Source organism: Colossoma macropomum, unplaced genomic scaffold, assembly GCF_904425465.1.
Source record: "Colossoma macropomum unplaced genomic scaffold, Colossoma_macropomum, whole genome shotgun sequence".
NCBI lineage: Eukaryota > Metazoa > Chordata > Actinopteri > Characiformes > Serrasalmidae > Colossoma > Colossoma macropomum.
The window spans coordinates 11,953,628-11,975,118 of record NW_023494786.1 but is presented as its reverse complement, the minus strand read 5'-3'; the positions used below and the strand labels follow the sequence as shown (position 1 = coordinate 11,975,118).

The 21,491-nt window shown below is 38.6% G+C and overlaps 1 protein-coding gene across 1 annotated transcript in view; it reads right to left on the bottom strand.

Moving 5' to 3' along the window:
- The window catches only part of grik4 (glutamate receptor, ionotropic, kainate 4), a 300,984-nt gene that overhangs the window by 147,653 nt on the left and 131,840 nt on the right, over positions 1-21,491 (bottom strand). The window contains exon 5 of the mRNA XM_036560909.1: positions 4,641-4,819. Within this exon, the coding sequence (XP_036416802.1) occupies positions 4,641-4,819 (179 nt within the window). The remainder of the gene's footprint in view (positions 1-4,640; positions 4,820-21,491) is intronic.

Below are 21,491 nucleotides of genomic sequence, written 5' to 3'. Positions count from 1 at the left end.
TTTGTGTGAAACAAGCTTTCTGTTTGTTCTCACATCTGTGGAAAACGTTTTGTTTTCTAGAAATCTCAAATTAATTATGTCACTATCTTGAGAAAATGATTTCAGTATCTTGGGAAAACAACATTTGTTCTGTTCTGACAATCACATAAACCAGTGGTTCTCAAACTGGTCCTCAGGGTCCTCCAAACGGTCCACATTTTCGCTCTATGTGTTCTGAATCGGACTGGAGCAAAAATGTGGAATGCCTTGTGGTTCTTCATGGCCAGCTTGAGAACCACTGACAGAAATAACTTTTAAGGGCCTCCATACTTCTGAGCTTATGCAAACTGACCATTAGCATTAGTTAAGGCAGATCACAAAGGCTCCAATCTCAAATCACCAGCTGTCATCAGCTGATTGAGATCACCTGATCACCTGCTATGCATACAATTGGCTAAATTTACTACAGTGCTTATTTAGCCTGCAAGCCACTTTGCAATCTCCTGCTGGTTGGGGGTTTGCCTGGTATGGTCATTTTGAGGGTCCTTCTGCTTCTCTACCTGCCTTAGACTATCCATGTGTGCCCATGGAAGGGCAGAGAGGTCCCAGAACAGAGCCATACCACCAAATATAACTACTGTTAGCCTATGCATTCTGCAGTTTCCTCTTACTTTACCCTGTCACAGCACCGCCATCCAAGACTTGAAATCAGTCGGAATGACCATGTGTGTCTTACAAATAGAGCTGTATAGAGCAAGTATGAGTTGATATATCAACTTTTTCCATAATCAATATTTTTGACAGACAGTACTGGATGTTGGGTAATGTGAACTCCTGTTATATTACAACATTTACTGTACCTCGTATAGATGAGATTTCTCAGAATTGACGAGATTGTTGTAGAAACACAGTGCTGGGCTGGTTAAATGCACTCAATACTGTGGGCTGATATCACATCTGGACCATTCTACCAAATGAGAACTGTGGTTCTATAGTATAAACTGTTTAAGCCCAAGGCATGATTGAGGTAGTAATAAGCTAAATAAATAAATACAAAATAACCTTTATAGGGTACCTTCCATTGGGAGAAGCCTAAACCCTCACTCGTTAATTTCAAAGCAATTTCAATGTGAAAACACTCAAATGCTCAAAATCAGCTAAAACTGTCATTACCCAAACAGTAGTGAAAAAGCTTTGGATGCATAATTACTGTATTGGTGGAGTTAAAATGGATTTTTTCTTTTTTTAAATTAAACAAATATAATTAAGAAATAGGATTAGTCAAAGTATTTTAGTCTAAACTCTACATTAGCTAAAACACCAAAATTGTGTTTTCAACTCTGACTTTGAACCAATTCAGTAGAATTATTCACCAACAAAAAGCTGCCTGTGGTGTGATGTTCATCTTAAGACATCCTCACACCACAGCGTCAGGATTCAAAACACTCATGTCTCAGCTCTTGCACAGCCAGGCCAATCTAATCAGCCATAGACACAATGGCACTGGAAGCTAAAGTCTGTATGACCTTCACAATTTGTTGTTTCTTGCTAGATTAATTACAGTTTTGTGGCCAAATTAAAGATGATAAACTATGACCACCTGTTACTGAACCATGATGGAATTATGTTCTTTTGTTTGACAAAGAACAAGCTTCAGCTTACACGCTATCACTGTGTTTGCTCTGATGTCTGATGTTCAGTGTGTTGCTAGTTTTATTATTATTGTTATTATTTTATTTTTGAAGTACAGCTGCTAATGCTCAGCAGACAATCAAAAAATAATAATAACAACACTTATCAGTATGTGAGCTGAAACCTTAAAAAATACTAAGCAAATGAAAACCATCCCCCCCACATCTCAAAGCCACTTAAGTGTTTATCACAGTTATTGTCCACATCGTTATCCAAATAGGACTGAATCACTGGCTCAGGCCTAAATGTATGTTATTTCTGGAATACTTCAGATTGTGTTGAAAGAACAGTTCAAATAAACAAACACTAAATAAATGGTAAGTTTCTATAAATCTAGTTTCTGTTGGGTTAAAGTTTATAATTTTGTGTAATAATGCATACATTTTGGTTTAAAATAAGGTCTTTAAAACAAATGGTCAGGTTTATTAAAGGTTCTTTTAACCTAGCAGTGTTCAGGAAGCATGGGTTCATTTACTTTATTAATGCAAACTTTAATATCATCTGATATTATGATACCTTGATATATTTGGAAAATATCATGATATTGAATTCTATTAGGATCACCCAGCACTATCATTCATTTTTCAGCGCTACTGGTGCCCCTCCCTAAAAGTGCTACTGTGATACTTTGGCCAGGAAACTGAAGCTGATGCCTGGTGAGTAGCCACAGATTAAAAAAAAAAGCGAGACGCTACAGACGGACTCTTTCTAATCTAGATCCTGCCTTCAGCTTCTCCTCTAGCAGCTATTAATCTGCCTGTGCCTGAAATAATGGGCTATGTTTTAATTATGATACAGCCATATGCTGCTGAGAGCCCATGCATGTATGAGCTCTGTCACTTTCTAATCTAATCGGCCCTTCTTAAAACGGATCACCATAGCCATGTCCCATCACCTCAATCAGCGGCTGACGCTTTATTAGGGAACTTTCCTAATGAGGATTTGCAGAGGCGGCGGTGCTTGAAGAAAGCCTGAAAGCACCAGGCGAATAAAAAGATGGCCGTAAATGCATCCGAACACCTCACAGTGGGAGAGAAAGCTGAAACTTGAAAGGTGCTTTATACTGGAGAGAAATGCTGCTATAAATAGCTTTTCACTTCTCCAAACTGTTGCTTTTAACAATGGCTAATCTGAAACCTGTCCCAAGGCTAAAGCTCATCTGCACTGATCTCAACAGGCCACTTCCGCACACTTGGACTCCCAATCATACCGTGCTTGTTATTCTTTTCAACCTGCACACAAAACTAGTTCATCATCCATTCAAGTCTGAATTCTAATCATGACTTCCAGATAAGACCTTGGCAGCAGTTTTCTTCATGCTGTGCCCAGTTGCACGCCTTTAACAATCTCTGCAACTGACACAAACATCTAATCTCCTTCTATTAGAGTCTGAAATTTAACACCCAACCAATACATTTGGGGAGGCCTCCTCCATAATTTGGAAGGAAAGGCCTAATCTTTAAAATAAAGGTTCCTGAATGGTTGTCTGGCTCTAGAAAAAAAGCGTAAACATTATGTGGAAGTTTTTTAACCATTAAAAAGGTTCCTCATACATCTCATTGGTTCTTTAGGGAACCAAAAGGGCTTCTTCTATGGCATTGCTCTGAAGAATCCCTTTTTGTACCTTTATTTTTAGGATTGTATCCTGTAGGATCCAGTTGTTTTTCAACTGAACAAGGTTCCACAACTTTTGGCACTGAAAACCTGAAAACTCTGCTTTTTACAATGGCCACTGGCCCAGTGTCAGAGGTTTGGGTATTTGGTACCTGCTCAAGATACAAGCCTGATTGGTTAAGCATACCACATCACACAAGCAGCTTTTAATGTTGTCGCTATGACCATTCCAGTTGTTTCTCTTTTGCATGCATTTTTAAGTTTATATATTTATATACAGTGGAGTTCAAAAGTCTGAGACAACTTTAAAAATATGGACTTTTTTCATTTAAATGAGGAAAAACAACAAAAGATTTTAGAATTTTTTAATTTTTTGACAAGTAAAATGAAATTTGTCACTATTCAAATGGAAGTAAATTTGTTTGTAAGAGATACTTGTTAGTCTTAATCCTTTCATTGAAGCTCAGGTTTAGGCTCTCAAGTGGATCTGATCTATTATTAGAGGCCTTTACACTTATGAAGTACATCCCAGCTCAAGTGCACACTGTCATTAAAGCAAAAAGGCGACTAAAAAAAAATAACATGAAATTTTAAAATTGATGTCCATATTTCAAAGATTCTACTTTTCACTTATATTGTTAGTGAAAACATAACTTGCAATGGAAAACTGAATACAAAAGTTTGAACATCCCTGGTTTGTTAATTTCCTAAGTGAAAATAAGATTCCTCTATGTTAAACATACACAAATATGGCATTTTTCTGATATTTTGTGCACAATTTCTATTTATTTTTGAATTTAGAATATTTAAAAAAATAAAACATAACACTGAAAGTTCTCTAACTTTTGCATAGGCCACATTTTATGTTTTTTTTTTTCAATATATTACATAGTAATAAGTAAATACATTGTCTGCAGAGGATGCGTTAGATTTTTATATTTAGAAAATCAACAAAACATTAACCTCACTGGGGTGCCCAAACTTTTGCATACTGTATAGTGTTTACACTATTTCAACTAAATGTCTTATTACATAATTCCATCTTACACGTGATCCTCTGGCTATGTTAGTTATTATTATTATAATTATTACTAACCTATTGATGTCATTACTATTAATAGTGGAGCATCAGTTCATTATATGTGACTGTACAAACTTTTGAAAAGGAAAAAAAAATCTGCATTTTAGAGCAGTTACTAGTGCAGAGGGCTGTTCACACCAAACTCAAGCATGTTAGACTTATGTGTGTTTGTTGGTTTTGAACCAGCATCTTTCTGGAACAAATGATGGATATAATTCAAGTAAACACAACACACGAAATCTAAAAAAGAACTCCTTGTGTAGCTCCTACTTACCCTCTCCAGGATGATATGGGACATGGTGGCATTGGCATCGACGATGATGGTGGCGGTCTTGTCGTCTCGGATCTCTTTGAGGAGGGGGGTCGGGTCTTGGCTGTCATCCAGCATGCGAACCGAGAGGGTTTCCTTGGAGATGAGAAACTGTCGCAGTAACACCTCCAGGTTTAATAGGCCTGTTGAGCAGGGACACACACACACACACACACACAAACACACAGTAAACCAACAAATGTGAAGCTTAAGGCTGTTTTTGTTACAACAAGCAATATCTCAACTCTCTCTTTTTCCACCTTTCAGGGGACTAAAAATGTGTTTCTGGTTTACAATGTCATTATTATATGGGCTGTAATTCACACGCCATTCATAGTCCAAACAAACAGTAATTCCAAAGTCATTTTTGTTCAATATGTCCCAGGATAATTCGCTTGATGTCTCTCTATCAGGATTTGCTGAAACAGCCACCCCAGGTCTGGCTCCATGTTTACTAAAAGAGAAATATGGTAGACATACATATTGGACTTTTTTGGGGGGGGTGTAAGGGGTTGCTGTCATTTGAAAACTTTTTCTTATACCAAGACCAGACTGCCACTTACAGTGGTTTACTTTAGTTCTTAAAATGATTTCTTTTAGCAATGACTTGACGAATGCATTGTCATTTTTCCCAACTGGCGCCACTTTTGGGTTAAAAGATCCAAGATGAAGGACATTTTGTATTGCTTCACAATTTTGAAAAAAGCATTTATAAAACAGTAGTCTAAGGCACAAAGCCTTAGAGAACACTGTAGGAGGAATTCAGCAGAAGAGAACCCTTAAGAGCCTTCTAGGCCTAATAATTTCTGGGAAATTAAAAATACTTGTCTGTAAATTTTAGTTCATTTTTAATTTCACAGAATCATCATGCTCGGAAATGACGGATAAAATCTTGAAAAGTATCCAATTATGATTTTTTTTGTCTAGGAAGATTCAGCCAAGCTAGCTTTCCCACTGGTTAGGCCTTCAGGAGCTGGACAGAAGACCCTCTGCGTCCAGAGTTGAATCAAGAAATGGTGTTTAGATTTCCAATTTTGTGAACATCATTTTAGGCCTTTTGCAAGTCCTAGATACATAACTGCCTGGAAATACAAGAGGCAGCTCTAAACTAGGGCTCTTTACTGCAAAAAAATGCTGTAAAACTGCAACATGCAAGAACAAAGATACGTTAATGTCTATTACAAGCTTTAAATTTCTGTGTTTAATTTATAGCTGCCATAAAATGCTCATGTGTACTACTGCTACATTGACTTCGACATAACATTACAACTCCCATATGTGAGCTGAAATTAGGATTTCTGTAGTGGTGGTGGGCAGACACACATAGGCACTCCTAAACTGCAGTAGTCTAGTAACAGTAAGTGAACGTGACTCTACTTGCGGTAACATTGTGAAGACGTTTCAATACTTCAAGTTTGAAGTGCTTCATATTCTCATAATTACTACTACTAGACAGTTAATGACCTAAATGACCAAAAACCTTCATAGAGGAATGCAGTAAGAGAAAAGAAAGTGTGGCCCCAATACTGATCAATGATGTGAAATAATTTGATTCACTGTACTGTAAATACTTATTGTAATTAGGTCATATTGTTACTGTCGAAAGTAAACCTTGTATCTCTGAAGTGGTAATAATCATTTTATTTTAATAGCAGAAGGAAACACTAATGTGTACATTTATATATTTGATGAGATCTTATTGCAGGTCATATATTAATACAAATGTAATGTTCAAGAGTAGCTGGTGTTTTCAAATGTTGTAAAAAATGAGAACAAAAACAAGAGTTAGAAGGCTTGATCTGACAGTGACAATGTATAACATGCTATCCAATATGTTATGTCTAAATCAGGGGTCTCAAAATACCTACCTGGGGGCACATGACCTCTCACATATTTCTAATTTATTCTTAAGTCTGGCCCACAATGTTAAATGTTACAGCTATGTAGATATCTGACGGGTTTAATCTAAAGATTTGATTTCCTGACCAGACACTGTGGCTGGTTACCCAGCATGAGCTGTAAACAAGAACAAAGTTAAAGCAAAAATAAAGCACTGTATGCGAGAGGAACCAGGGCGCAGCAATGCTGCACATGACTGAAAATTAGCTATAACCAACTTAGCTATACAGTTAGTTAAAACGGCCTTCGTGGATTCATTCATGACACGTTAGATACATGTGTTAGAATACAGGAATGAATGGAATCATCAAACAAATCCACTGAGAACACAAACTGAATGGTACATTTTGGCAATTGTCAACTGCAGGTCACTGCGCATGAAGGCTTGCAAAGAATTTTCAGGCTATGGAAGACTGACGAGAAAGAACACTACATACCTTTCTGCGGAATGCTCCAGTGTTATGCTGTGTTTGTTTGCATGAGTATTTTGAATATTTAAATATCAATTTCAATATTTATGCACAATTTTTAGCAACTGTGGACATTTAGCAAAAGCCGGAGATACAGTATGCGCACACAATTTACTCAATTTATTACGCCTGAAAAATACAGAAGGCAATCAAATCCTTAAAAAACACACTAAATGCAATATGAAAACAGCAGCGTTGTTTACTGCAGAGGATGGAATTACCCGCATGTGTTTTTTGGCGAGCTGAGGCACCAGTAGCAGCTGTTGCTGTGGTCCTTTGTGCTCTGACTCAATGGATTCTAATGCTTTAGCGAGTGATTTCAAACAGTACCAGCACCAGCAACAGTGCTACAGCTAAAGCTTCCAAATTGTTATCTATTTCACTTGTCGAGCTCTTTGGCAGATCTTTGATGAGGCTGGACTTCCTTTAGTTCTCTGTCTATTATGCCTTGCATGGCAACACATGCAATTTCACATTGCATGCACTACATTAGCCAGCACATGGTTATACTGCTAGCCTGAGCAGCTCCGCTCATTGCTCTCCAGCCAAGCAGATGAAGGAAGGCATGCAGGCAGACTGCCAGGCTGGCCTGGACTCATGAGAATGGAAAACAGGAAAACATCTCTTGGTTTTTTTCCCAGTTGCACTTCGAAAAATGTTAAATTATGCACTAGAGATTAGTAGAAGAGTGGTCAAGTTCACAAATGTGTAATAATATTATTAATAACACTTTATAATTACTTCATTTGAATGGTTTTAAAAAATATTACTCATATTACAACGAATAATAATAATAATAAGAAGAAGAAGAAGAAGAAGAAAGATTAAAAATAAAGTTCATATGTATAAAGTAGATTATTGCTATTACTATTGTTATTACTGTTGTTGCTGTTAATATTATTGAAAGTTTGCTCTCTTTTGTTGTTATGGTTGTTTGTTATTATTATTTCTAGTAGTAGTCATAGAAATATCAGTAGCAATAATAGTAGTAGTAGTATCAATAGTAATAGTAGTATCAATAGTAATGTTAGCAGTAGTATCAGTAGTAATAGTATTAAAAGTAGTAGTAGTATCAATAGTAATAGTATCAGTAGTAATAGTAGTAGTAATAGTATCAGTAGTAATAGTATTAACAGTAGTATCAGTAGTAGTACCCGTAGTAATAGTAGTAGTAGTATCAATAGTAATAGTAGTAGTAGTAGTAGTAGTAGTTTTGGTAGTAATAGTAGTAGTAGTAATAGTATCAGTAGTAATAGTATTAACAGTAGTATCAGTAGTAGTAGTAGTAGTATCAGTAGTAGTAGTAGTAGTAGTATCAGTAGTAGTAGGAGGAGGAGTAGTAGTAGTATCAGCAGTAGTAATAGAAAAAGTAGAATCAGCAGTAGTAGTATCAGTAGTAGTAGTAGAAGTAGTAGCAGCAGTAGTAGCAGTATCAGTAGTAGTAGTATTAGTAGTAGCAGTAGAAGTAGTCATAGTAGTAGTAGGTTCAGAAGCAGTAGTAGAAGAAGTAAAATCAGTAGTACCTTCAGTAGTAGCAGTATTTTCTGTATCATAATATCTTTTTATTATGTTTACATAATTTGAGTTGCTGCACTCTGCTCCTACCTGGACTGGTAGGTGGGCTCCTGTGACACCCCTGACCATACTGCAGTAAAGCAGAGAGTCAGGCTGTGTGGTTGGAGGAGTGAGAGCTGTGCGCTACAGGGCCTGTTATAGTAAAGTGCGCGAGGTGGATGTGAGTTGGATGTAGAGAGCGAGCTCATTGAGATGGAAGACACACAAAACCTCTATCACACTGGAACTCTGATAAAAGCTCCACCGCTATTCAGCTCCAGCAGCCAGTCATCTGCCCTATTCTGACAGCCTGCAAACTTACAATAGGCCTTTATAGAGCACTGCACTCATTTATATACACACACACTCACATCCCCACAGGAACATGTACACATACACCCCTTGCACATCCACATCTACACCTAGGAACACTGACAAAGAGTTAAAGTGATAGTTCAGTGAAAAATACCCCTTTTCCCCAAACATATTTACAGGACAGGTTTTCTTCTGTAGTTTTGCACAGGGATTATAAGGCTAATAGAGCTAACAATTAAACTTATACATCTGCCTGAGGTGTGAAGTTGTTCAGTTACTGTCATCTATAAAAATTGACAAAAAAACAGACAAAATTCACCCTCCAAGATGGCTGTTACCACAGTTTTTAGGATCTGATGTCCTAAAACATTTTTTTCAGACAGATTTTCTCTGTAACTTAGCCCTGTTGGATTAGTTAATCAGGGGAGTGTCTGTAAAAGAATGCATGTCTCGTCAGAGATATCACACTATTCGCATGAAAGGTTGATAATATTGTGGATATAAATCTTTGATGACATTGTACATCTGTATGTAAATCTAACATGTAGCTGATATTTTCATCACTCCTTTGATCAGCTGAGATCTCGCTTCTCTATCCTGATTTTGTTTCTCCTCCTGCTAACGCTCTCCTGGGGTAGAGAGGATGGAGACGAACTTTCACCACTCAGACCAAGTAAATGGATGAAGTAGCAGCATGTGTACCAACAGTCAACAATGTGATAAAACATCTGCCGGGAAAATTCACAGATCACAGATTTGTATCTAGACAGAAATAAATTTAGCAGATGACCTCAGAGTTTGGTGAAAAACAGTAGGTAGTTCAGCCTGTAATTTACTCAGAGGACGGAGAAAAAACACCAACATAGGGGCTTCAGAGTGGCGCAACCATCTAAGTGTTGGCCCTATCATCAGGAGATCGCGAGTTCGTAGCCGGGAGTCCAAGAGAGCACAATTGGCCCAGTCTCTGGGTGGGTACGATGGCCCCTCCCTCTCCCCCCATCACTTAACGCGATGCTAGTCAGCGCAGGCGTCTGTTAGCTGACGTAACAGGTCTGGCAGTTGGCGCTTTCCTCCGAGCGCGTTGTTAGCCTTCACCCTCCTAGCGTTGATAGTATCGTGTGATTGGGGGAGTCCTAACTAGCGGGTGGAATTGGCGATGACTAAATTGGGTTAAAATCCAAAACACCAACATTGCCGATCCAGACCAAAATAAGACCATAGAGGAGCATCTGTAAAAGAGGAAATTACACCAAGTTCTGTAGTCATCTCCAATTCTACCCTCTAGCTCGGTCTCTTATCACATGATGCTATGAAGCTGGGATGGCGAAGGCTCGCACGTGCTTCCACCACATCAAACTGCATTGGTCACTGCACAGTTAATCACACTAGTAGGAGAACACTAACTGACAATTCTGTTACATCAGCTTACAGATCAGAATTCATGTGTCTTTTATGTCCATCCCACTTAATTCTCATCAGAATTTCATGCAGGAGCAGACACCTTATGATATCAAAACGGCTGTTACTATGAAGAGAAATTAAATTCAACCTTTTGTTCAAGGATATTAAAAAAAAAGAAAGAGGATTCACACAAATCAAGTGTCTTTATCCAGTATATTTCGCCATTTTGGCAGAGTTGGCATCCATTTGCTAGCTTTCTTCTTCACTACAGGTAAACAGAACAAAAATGTGCTTCCTCTCTCCGTTTCATCAGCTTACATAATTAAAACAAGCACAGAAATTCACAATGTCTTACTGTTTCTTGAAACATGATCATTTTAGTGCCTACTGTCTGTCCTTCAAGTTTAAAGTAGCAGTTTACACTGTGCATTTTAATGTTGTGTGAAATCTTAAGGTAATACAGAGGAAGATTAGCATTTTGTTAGTGAATGCCAGATTTGGGCTACTTTTACATGCAGTCCGAACACAGCCTTGGATTCCCGGATGGCTACAGCATCACCAATGACTGAATTCATGCCACTCAGAAGTCATATGACAAACTTTTGTTAATTTGTATCATTTTGCAAATAGTGGAAAATATTGTCAATTAAATGTATAACCTAAAAAATGGACCAAAGCATGGGCAGTCTTCAAAATGGCTGTTACTATTGTTTTTAAGCAGGTGACAAAGTTTCACTAATTGTTGTAGATAACAGTGTGTTATACAGTGCCAGGAACCCAGTGTGGGGAGTAATTGCTATTTACTGGGATAGTGTAACAAATTACAGTATAAATTCTTGTATAACCCTGCTTCAAAAAAAAAAGTTGGGATGCTGCGCAAAATGTAAATAAAAACAAAGTGCAATCATGTGCAAATCATTTAAACCCTATATTTTTATTTGACAATAGTACAAAGACAAAATATTAAATGCTGAAACTGAAAAATTCTGAAATATCTGAAGAAAGATATACGCCCATTCTGAATTTGATGCCAGCAACACGTTGCAAAAACGTTGGAACAAAAGACTGCTAAAGTTAAATAATGCAAATAAGCTACTATCTATCGCACAGCTAATTAGGTTAAAAAGATAAAAAAAAGATCACCACAGAGAGGCTGAGTCTTTCGGAAGAGAAGCTGGGGAGAGGTTCATCACTGTGTGAAAGACTTAACAGGCAAATAGTGCAACAATTCAAGAACAATGTTTACAATATCAATGAAAGATTCAGAGAATCTGGAGAAATCTCTGTATGCAAGGAACAAGGCCAAAATACCAATACTGGATGGCCAGGATCTTCGGGCTCTCAGGAAGCACTGCTTTAAGAACAGACAAGATTCTGTAGTGGAAATCATTGCATGGGCTCAGGAACAGTTCTGAAAACCACTGTCTGTGAACACAGATCATCAGTGCATCCACAAATCGCTGCTGTACTAACAAAACCTCATATTTCCATTTTTGTCATTTTCAGTTTTTGACATTGATTGAAAATGTCTGTTGCCCTTCATACTTTGCTTAAATTTAATGACGAATGGACCAAAAGAAATGATCCAAAATAACTTGGAAAAAATTTTGGTTCCATTGACTTACATTAAAAGTAAAGTATGTTTTTTCCTTCTCCTGTAAAGTTCTCATCTTGGAAATATGAGGTTTTGTTCCGACAACAGTGAAATGCAAGTTAAAACTCTACATACAAAGGAGAAACCATATAAAAACAGGATCCAGAAACACTGCCATCATCTCTGGGCCCAAGTTCATTTAAGAGGGACTGATGCAAAATATAAAAATGTTCTGTGGTCCGACAAATCAAAATTTGGAATTCTTTTTGGAAATCTTGGACATCGCATCCTCTGGACTAAAGAGGAGAGGGACCATCCAGCTTGTTGTCAGCACACAGTTAGTTCAAAGTAAGCATCCGTGATGGTATGGAGGTGCATTAGCACACATGGCATGGATGACTTGAAGGCACTAGTAAATGCTGTATAATATATACAGGTTTTGGAGCAACATATGCTGCCATCCAGACTGCGTCTTTTTCAGGGAAGGCCTTGCTTATTTCAGCAAGACAATGTCAAACCACATTCTTAACGTATTACAACAGCATGGCTCTGCAGTAAAAGAGTCCGGGTGCTAAACTGGCCTGCCTGCAGTCCAGACCTGTCACCACTGAAAAGATTTGGTGCATTATGAAATGAAAATACGAAAAAGGAGACCCTGAACTGTTCAACAGCTGAAATTCTGTATCAAGCAAGAATGGGAAAACATTTCACTTTCAAAACTACACCAATTGGTCTCCTCAGTTCCCAAACACTTGTAGAGTGTTCTTGAAAAAGAAGTGATGCAACACAGTGGTAAACATGTCCCTGTCCCAAATTTTCTGAATCATGCTGCTGGCATCAAATTAAAAATGAGCATATATTTTTCAAAAAACAAAAAAATTGTCAGTGTCAACATTTGATATGTCGTCTTTGTACTATTCTCAATTAAATATAAGGTTAAATGATTACCACATTATTGCATTCTGTTTGAATTCACATTTTGCACAGCATCCCAACTTTTTGGGAAATACGGTTATAATTACATTACAGTGATTTAATAAGAAAAATGTGCTTGTACTGTTATTGCACTATTCATTTTGCACAATGCATTTAAAACATATATTTCATTTCTATGTATTGTCTGTGTCTGTGCTATACAACTTGCATACGTTCACTACCTTCAACAGCTGACTGTGAAACTTTGATTTTGAATATGATCAGCGCAGAGCAAGCACGGGCATTGTCACAAAGCATCTAATCGTGCTAATATGAAACTGATAAAGTTCCCTGTACTGCAGAACCTCTAAGTCACCTAAACAGGCCAGACAGTTCTGTAAGGTTTATATTTTATTCACATAGATTTCATTACGAGGCAGCTGTTTTTTCAAATGTTTGTACTGGCTCAAAGAGAATCATCCAATCAGAATTTTAACCAAGCATAAATGGCTGTCTGGTTCAGAGTAAATGCAGGTATAGGGACCTTTTAAATGATATTTACTGTGATTGGTCTTATCATTCTAAATAACGGACTATTACGGTTTTCACTTGAGGCTTCAAAATACTACAGATATGTATGAGTTTTAGAGAGTAACTTAGAAGTAATGAGTTTAATGAGGTTATAAGTGGCCCCAATACAACCCCATTTGAGAGAAGTAATTAGTAATTTGTAGTGAATTACTTGGATCAGACACAGCAGTGCTGCTGGAGTTTTTAAATACCTCAGTGTCACTGCTGGACTGAGAATAGTCCACTAAGCAAAAATATCCAGCCAACAGCGTCCTGTGACCACTGATGAAGGACGAGAGGATGACCAACACAAACTGTGCAGCAGCAGATGAGCTATTGTCTCTGACTTTACATCTACAAGGTGGACTGACAAGGTAAGAGTGTCTAATAGAGTGGACATTGAGCGGACACAGTGTTTAAAAACTCCAGCAGCATTGCTGTGTCTGATCCACTCGTACCAGCACAACACACACTAACACACCACCACCATGTCAGTGTTACTGCAGTGCTGAGAATGATCCACCACCCAAATAATACCTGCTCTGTGAGGGTCCATGGGGGTCCTGACCACTGAAGAACAGGGTAAAAGGGGGATAACAAAGTATGCAGAGAAACAGATGGACTACAGTCTGTAATTGTAGAACTACAAAGTGCACCTATACAGTAAGTGGAGCTGATATAATGGACAATGAGCGTAGAAACAAGGAGGTGGTCACAATGTTATGCCTGATCGGTGTATATATATATATATATATATATATATATATATATATATATATATATATACACACACACACACACACACACACTTCAGTAAGTGGATTTATTTATCATTTTACATCCTTTACATACATTGTTGTGTATGGTCTATTTTATGTGTATATAGTATATCTTGGTCTATATTTATTTTATTGGATTTAATTTTGCTTGGCAAATAAAGATTCTGATTCTGATTTAAACAAGTCTATTTACATTACTTACCTAACACACAGTTTGAGGCAATGTGTAAATACTGCACAATGCTGACTGCCTAGGATTAAGCCTTCAGAACTTCTTAGCTGTAGACAGCATGTCTTGGCTGATTGACTACACTTGGGGTAAAGGAGAAAATCATGGAAATTAGTTTTTTTGCCAAAGTATCGTTTTTAACATCCAAATGCAAGTTTTCGGCAGGCGGCTGAAAGCACTCCTTCCAAAACCGTTCTCCAACTTTCAGCACAGTGCTCCATATCCCACACACGGTGACGCCTCAGCGGTCTGTACTGGTTCAATCCGAGATAAGCTGATGAAATGAGTGAAAGCACTGAAAAATAAAAAAGAAGCCAAACACTAGTCCATATCTAATACTCATAGTTATCTTGAAAAAAAAAAGAGCCTGCAGTTAAAACCGCCTTTTCCCACGCTGTTTTAGTTGTACCCTCATTAGAGTAATATCAAAATAAAGACTTAAAAGTGCTCTGTTAATGAGTGCTCTGTTTCAGGCAGGTCACTTCATTTGTGCCCATTAGTGCTCTGGGGACTGCGCTGAGGAGAACTGAGCGAAGCCTCCACATCAGCTCCCGATGAAAGCCGCTGCAGTCAGCTTTCCATCTGCCAGAGGCACACACACTCATCTCCTCTCCCCATCCACTCCTTCATCCCTCACTCCCTCTCTTCTCATTACACGCAAAAAAGGTATGCTGAAAAGTGGGGGGTGCCTTTTGTCTTCATGCCCTTAATAACAGCGCACGTCAAAATCCCATTACGCCCCTTATCAAGTCAAATTAATGCCTGCTGTCAAATGAGAGAGAGCTTTAGAAATAAACAGAGCAAGACAAAGCAGAAAGCCCACTGTCTCTTCTTTCAGTGCCGTAGCCTCCTCTTAAAGCAAAGAGAGCAGGGCTCTGGGCGGCCTAGAAATGCTTCATCATGATTCAGGAGCTGATTCGATCTCTCTATCACGATAAGGATAAGAGAAGAGTGTGCAGAACAACAGAACAACAACATTAATGAAAAAACAGCAACACTTTCAGCTGATGGTTCACTGCTTCATAGATGCTCACCTTGTCTTTGAGCCTTAGAAGTCACAGTTATCACTGTAAATAATAAAAGCATGTTGTAACTGTTAAGTTAAAACGAAGACTTTTTGATGTCACTTCAAAAGGAATTTATCTTGTAAGTTTATGTCCCTACTTATATTAAGCACAATTCATCATATCATACCATTTAAACAACAAAATTCTTGTTTTTCCATCTAGTTGTAATGACTTTTACCCATCTCTAAAACATCTTCTAAATTTTGATTATGTCATCATGCACCAGCAGGTGCCAAAAATATTATTATTATTATTATTATTATTATTATTATTATTATATTAACCAGTAATATGGTTTCCCTTGCCCCTCCCACTCCAACTCCCCACTGTCATTGAACATAAACACTCAGGGACCCTCTCTGATGCTGTGTTTCACTCAGAAATATGTCATAGACCACTTTTAGTTCCCTAAAGAAACATGTTTGAAAAAGAGATTTGAGAGTGTGAAGAACCTTTCAAAAGTCAGTCAATGAATGGAAAGTAAGTTGCAAAAACAGCTTTTTTTCAATTCACTGTTTCTGCGATGTAACAAAACCAAACTTAAGAGAATGTGGGTCGTGCAGCAAGACAATGAACACACAAGTCATTCTACCAAATATTGGTTAAAGAAGAATAAAGTTAATGTTCTGGAATGGCCAAGTCACAGTCCTGAGCTTAATCCTTTAAAAAGGTTGTGGAAGGACCTGAAGCAAGCAGTTTGTGGGTGGAAACTCATCAGCATAATGGAGTTGAAGCTGTTTTGTACGGAGGAACGGGCTAAAATTCCACCAAGCCGATGTGCACAACTAATCAATGGTTACTAGAAACATTTAGTTGTAGTTATGGCTGCACAAGGGGGTCACACCAGATACTGAAAGCAAAGGTTCACATACTTTAGCCACTCACAGATATGTAATATTGGATCATTTTCCACAATAAATAAATGGACCAAGTCTAAGACCAATTCTAATATTTTTGTCTCATTTGTCTAATTTGGTTCTCTTTATCTACTATTAGGACTTGTGAAAATCTGGTGAAGTTTTAGCAAAGGATTCACAAACTTTCAAGCACCACTGTACATACAGCAAAGCCATCTACTCAGCCTACTGCAGTTCAGCCCCGCCCATTCATACTGAAGTTATAAAGAGTGTTTTAGCTCAGATTGCTTTTTGAATGAGGCATAATGCAGGTTAGCCAATAAAAACACAGACAACATATTTCATATGTCTTAAAGGCACAATAACAAAATTAATCATTAGGATTTTTAAGGACTTGTAGAATCTCTGAATTTATTACTCCTCACTTGTAACTCATAGTAGGAGAAGTGGAGAAGCACTGTCAAAAGTGTGCAGTATAAAATTTCATCCCACACCACATTTGTAATTCTAAGTAGAAGAAAAGCTTTTTTATTATTTTTGTATTATATTCCGTACATGTTGCAGTCAATATCTGCAGTTGAAACATCATAGGCAGAAGGCTGTACAGCAGCTGTTTCTACCCGTGCCTCTGTGCTCTGCTCTCCGGGGGCCGTGGGATTGAAGTATTTTACTTGATCAACCATAATTACACATCAGTTGTGGCATTTCAAAGCACCAAGGAAAGTGTCGAGCAAACACCTCCTATAATTGTTCTCCAAAGAAAGTCACTTGCTTTGCCAGACTGGCGGGAAACATTTGCGCTGCTGTGTATCTGTATGTATGTGTGTGTCAGAGGGTTGTAACAGGAAACCAAAGCTCAGTTCGCTTCAATTAAAAGCAGGGTCGCTAAGAGTTCAAGAGCACAAACATGAAAGCATTTTTGCTGCTCACCTGGCTGACCCACTGGAAGCTTGTTTGGGTAATACCTGTGGAAGTGTGCGGCCGAGTGATCCCCTGGGCCTTCTGCTGGCTGACCTCAGCAGGGCTAATATCCTATGCTAATGAGTCACTATTGCTAAGGCCAAAGCTGACCCTGCTCCACCATAAAGGTAGCAGGCCAGCTAGCCCACACTCCTAAAAATAAAGACTCCTAAATGGTTCCTGGCTTGGACATACAGTTCTAGGGGGAAAAAATACTTTAAATGACCCATCCAAACTCCACCCACAAAGCTTGACCAACTTAGCAATGGCTGCCACAAAAGCACGCATCTGTGGCCAGAGTATGGATAGGTCAAATGGTATAGAACCTTTACACGTGTTCTCTTACATTCACACAACTCATTTTCAAAAGTGGTAGAAGAACCACTTTTGCTTCCCTAAAGAACCTTTCAGTTCTTTAGGGAAGCAAAAGTGGTTCTTCTATGGCGTTGTCCAAAATAACCCTTTCTGGTACCTTTATTTTTAAGAGTGTAGTCTAGTACAGTCCACAGAGTTGAACACATGACTGTATGATTGCTGCTGTGGCTGTGAGGCTAGCGGTGCTATAGGCCAGCAGGAAGAATAGCTGCATTTCAGCTCCACCATCAGAGGCCAGAGAGGAGAAATATTCATGAGTGGGCCACGCTCTATTAGGCTGTCGCCAGCCAGGGTGATTAATGGGCCCAGTGAGAGAGAGAGAGAGAGAGAGAGAAGGACAGAGAGAGAGAGGGAGAGAGCATGCAGAGGGAGCCATCAGGCGCTGTCCACAGCACAGTGCTGAAAGGGTGAAGGTGCACTGCAATCACTGCATCCTGTGTCATTTCCTACCAGCCTCCCCCACCCACGCTGCAATTCTGCCCAATGGTCACACTGACCTCCTTCAGTCATACTGAATACCAGCCCTTACACCAGGCAAAAGGCCGAAATGAAAGTCCAGCCTGAGGTCAGTGTCTGCACCAGTCATTACGTATTGTTTTGTCCCAGATCCACAAACCATACATGATGCAACACCAGGGTTGTAATGAACAAACTAGCTTAAAAGAAATTTGCTGCAGTAAAATTCAGATTTCATGCGATTTAAGCCATGTATTTTGTCTAAATGTGACACAAATTTGTTTTTCAAACTTCTGATCCTCTTAATAAATCAGATTTAAGCCTCTTACATATGTAGTCCTAGATGAGATTGATAGGAAATGGCTCTTTGACTGAGATGCAAATTAGCCAATCACAGACCGCTGTTTTTGATTGGCTCGTAGGGGGCAGGCCATTCTTGAAACGGAGCTACAACCAAAACACAACAAACTGGATTGTGTCAGAAAACATGCTGGAATATATAATTAAATAATGTTTAAAAATGTAATGCCAAGAGCTGCACAGACTGTGTTTCAATCTAACTTTGTATAGCTCCAAAAGATGCAAATAGCCAGTCATACAAATGGCCAATCAGGGTACAACTCAGAATGACTATTGTAGCAGCTGAGGAGGTAGTAGAGATTGTAACCACAACACAGAGATAAAAATGTATTAAATACATGACATAATATTTTTATTTTTGCCTAAATGTGACAAAAATCAGTATTTTTCAGAGCTGATCGGATGTTTTGAGCCATATTTCTATTTAGTCCATGGGTGACTACATAACTGATATGTGGCCATTTGACCATGATGACAATGGGCAGATCAGAATTTGCTAGCTCAAAGTGAATTTGAAATCACTTTTCCTTTTATAACATGCCTTATTTGACTTATTTCCCATTGAAATATGGTATTAGGGAGGGGTTCTGATATTATTAGTTAATATTTTTCCCCACCCACTGGTGACAGTGATGTATGATGAAAAAAACAAAATTGTGTCTTCTAAATGATATGATATCATAAATCATGCTTAATGTGATCAAGAACATGAACTAATAAGGTAAAAAATCCATTTTGATTTCAGGTTTAAATAAAAGGAAAACATGGTGCTTTCAGGGCTGAGGTGTGTGACACACGCTAACAACAAGTGATTGGTCAATTAGCAACAAGAATGTCAACTGTGAAGTCAGAACAAGAGCAAAAAATCAGGATAGAGAAATGAAGCTTGTGATGTGTCCCAGCACAGCATCTATGATCACCTTACAAAGAGTTTAATGGAAGTAAACGGAATCGTAAAAATACCTAGACTTATCCAGTTCTGCCATTCTAACAGTACTGAGTGTAAAGTCATTACGGAGATGTCTGGGGAGCCTCGGCAGTTTGCAGGAAGTTTTGCCTTGATACATGTTAGACGGTTTGCCTTGCACTGCTCGGAAATGCACTTTATTTCCTTGTGGAATTCCGTCGGGAGTGAACGGAGTAAGATGCAAAAACAATGTGCTATCTGTGTTGCACCAGCCTCTCTGCAGATAAAACAGCTTTTCTGCGAAAACATTGGGGATCTTACTCCCAGAATAAGTAGGGAAGCGTTTGAGTAATGGTGCAAGCGTGGCGCTAAAACGTGGTTAACATTTAAACAGTAAAACTGCAAATCCACATAAAAAGATACCCAAAAAAGTGTGCCCTCCAGGTCTGCCTGTTCCTAGATGATGCAGTTCCTGGATGGATCTTGGATAGGATGTATGGTTCTAGAAGAAACCATGGTACAGAATCTTTAAGGGTTTTAAAACTTTACAACAGAGGTCACTAACAGGTGGACCCCGATCCGAGTCCGGACCCAGATGCTGTCCTATGCAGATCTGGACCTATAACTGGTCAACTATGGAGAATTATTTAATTTTGATGGGGTGATCCTATTTTAATCTGGATAACTTTTCTAGCCTTTACGGTACCACTTTAGTGGCCCGGGAAACTCACAGACCAATCACGTGTGTTGTAAATATCACTCAGCCAATCAGATCTGTGCATTACGATGAGCACTGAGACTCAAGTGAGTGACGCACACACAGGGGAGGGACGAGGCGAGAAACAGCAGTCGGAGAAGAAAGTGAGCCAGAGGAAAGTTAATTCACATAACATGCTCTGAAAAGAGAAAAATGACAATAAATGTTGTTGAAATATTACTGAATTGTACTTTATTTGATTTGACATTCAGTTGTCGACTACATAAGATGTTGATATACCTACTAGGCTGCTTCAGTATACAGTACATGGCACTGAATCATGTTGCAAGTTAGACATTATGATGTTCCGGACATTTGCTTGAGGACATTTTCTCTAACGGGACCTAAGTGAATTTGAATTAAAGACCCCTGCTTTACAAGGTTCTTGAAACTCATTCACCTCATCTGTTGTTTTTAAAGAATCATCTACCAGAATGTCTTTAGAGACCCAAAAGTTAGTCTTCTATTGATCCAAAGTAGTGTAGGTACTGTAGGAGAGACAACACAGCAGCTACAAAGAAATGAAGGTCAAGTTTCCACTTTTTCACATCAGATGGATAAGCATCAGGTGAAGAGCTTCTGGTGGAGATCCGGAGGTCTGGACATGCCAATCACCCTGGCTTTCACAGTCACAGAACAGTTTTTCCTCCACTGCTAATAATAATAATAAGAGTCCACACTGCAGTGGCTGAAGAAAATAATTCCTTCCTGTCATGAGAGTATATAGTGGCTCAGTACAGTTCTCCTCTAGAGTGTCTTTATTGGAGTGTGGAGAAGGTTTGTGCTAACTTCACTTCACCTCTGTGAAATCTCTGTGGGAATTCGTGGTCCCTCCACTTCAAAGCCTTAAGCTGATTAACCGGTGGGAGGGGGTGTGGGTTGGGGTGTAGCCTCTACCAGAGGGGTCAGTGTGACTTTGTTGGGGTGCTGGTAATTGCAGCTCTGTTCAGAGAGCGACGAGAGAGGACTGGACATTAATCAACCACCAAATGTGCATAAATGAGTGCCTAATAAGAAGATATTTCAATGCTTTATTTGTCACCTGTCATTTCTTTCACTTTTTAGGCTTCTGTTCATGCATTTATGTACATTACCGATAAAAAGGTTACTGCGATCTCTGCTTACATCTTTGGAATCAACGTTATTAATGATATAAAACCATTAACCATGTTGTTGCTGTCACATCAAAACCTGCCCTTCATGAGGAATGGACCAGTAGAAATGTTCTCAAAATACTTAATAAAGTCTTGTTACAACATAAATTAGAAGTCGAAGACAATTTTTGTCACTTTATCTATAAAGATATGAGGTGTTGTTAATACAGTGAGGGTATTTAACCCTTTTTCACAG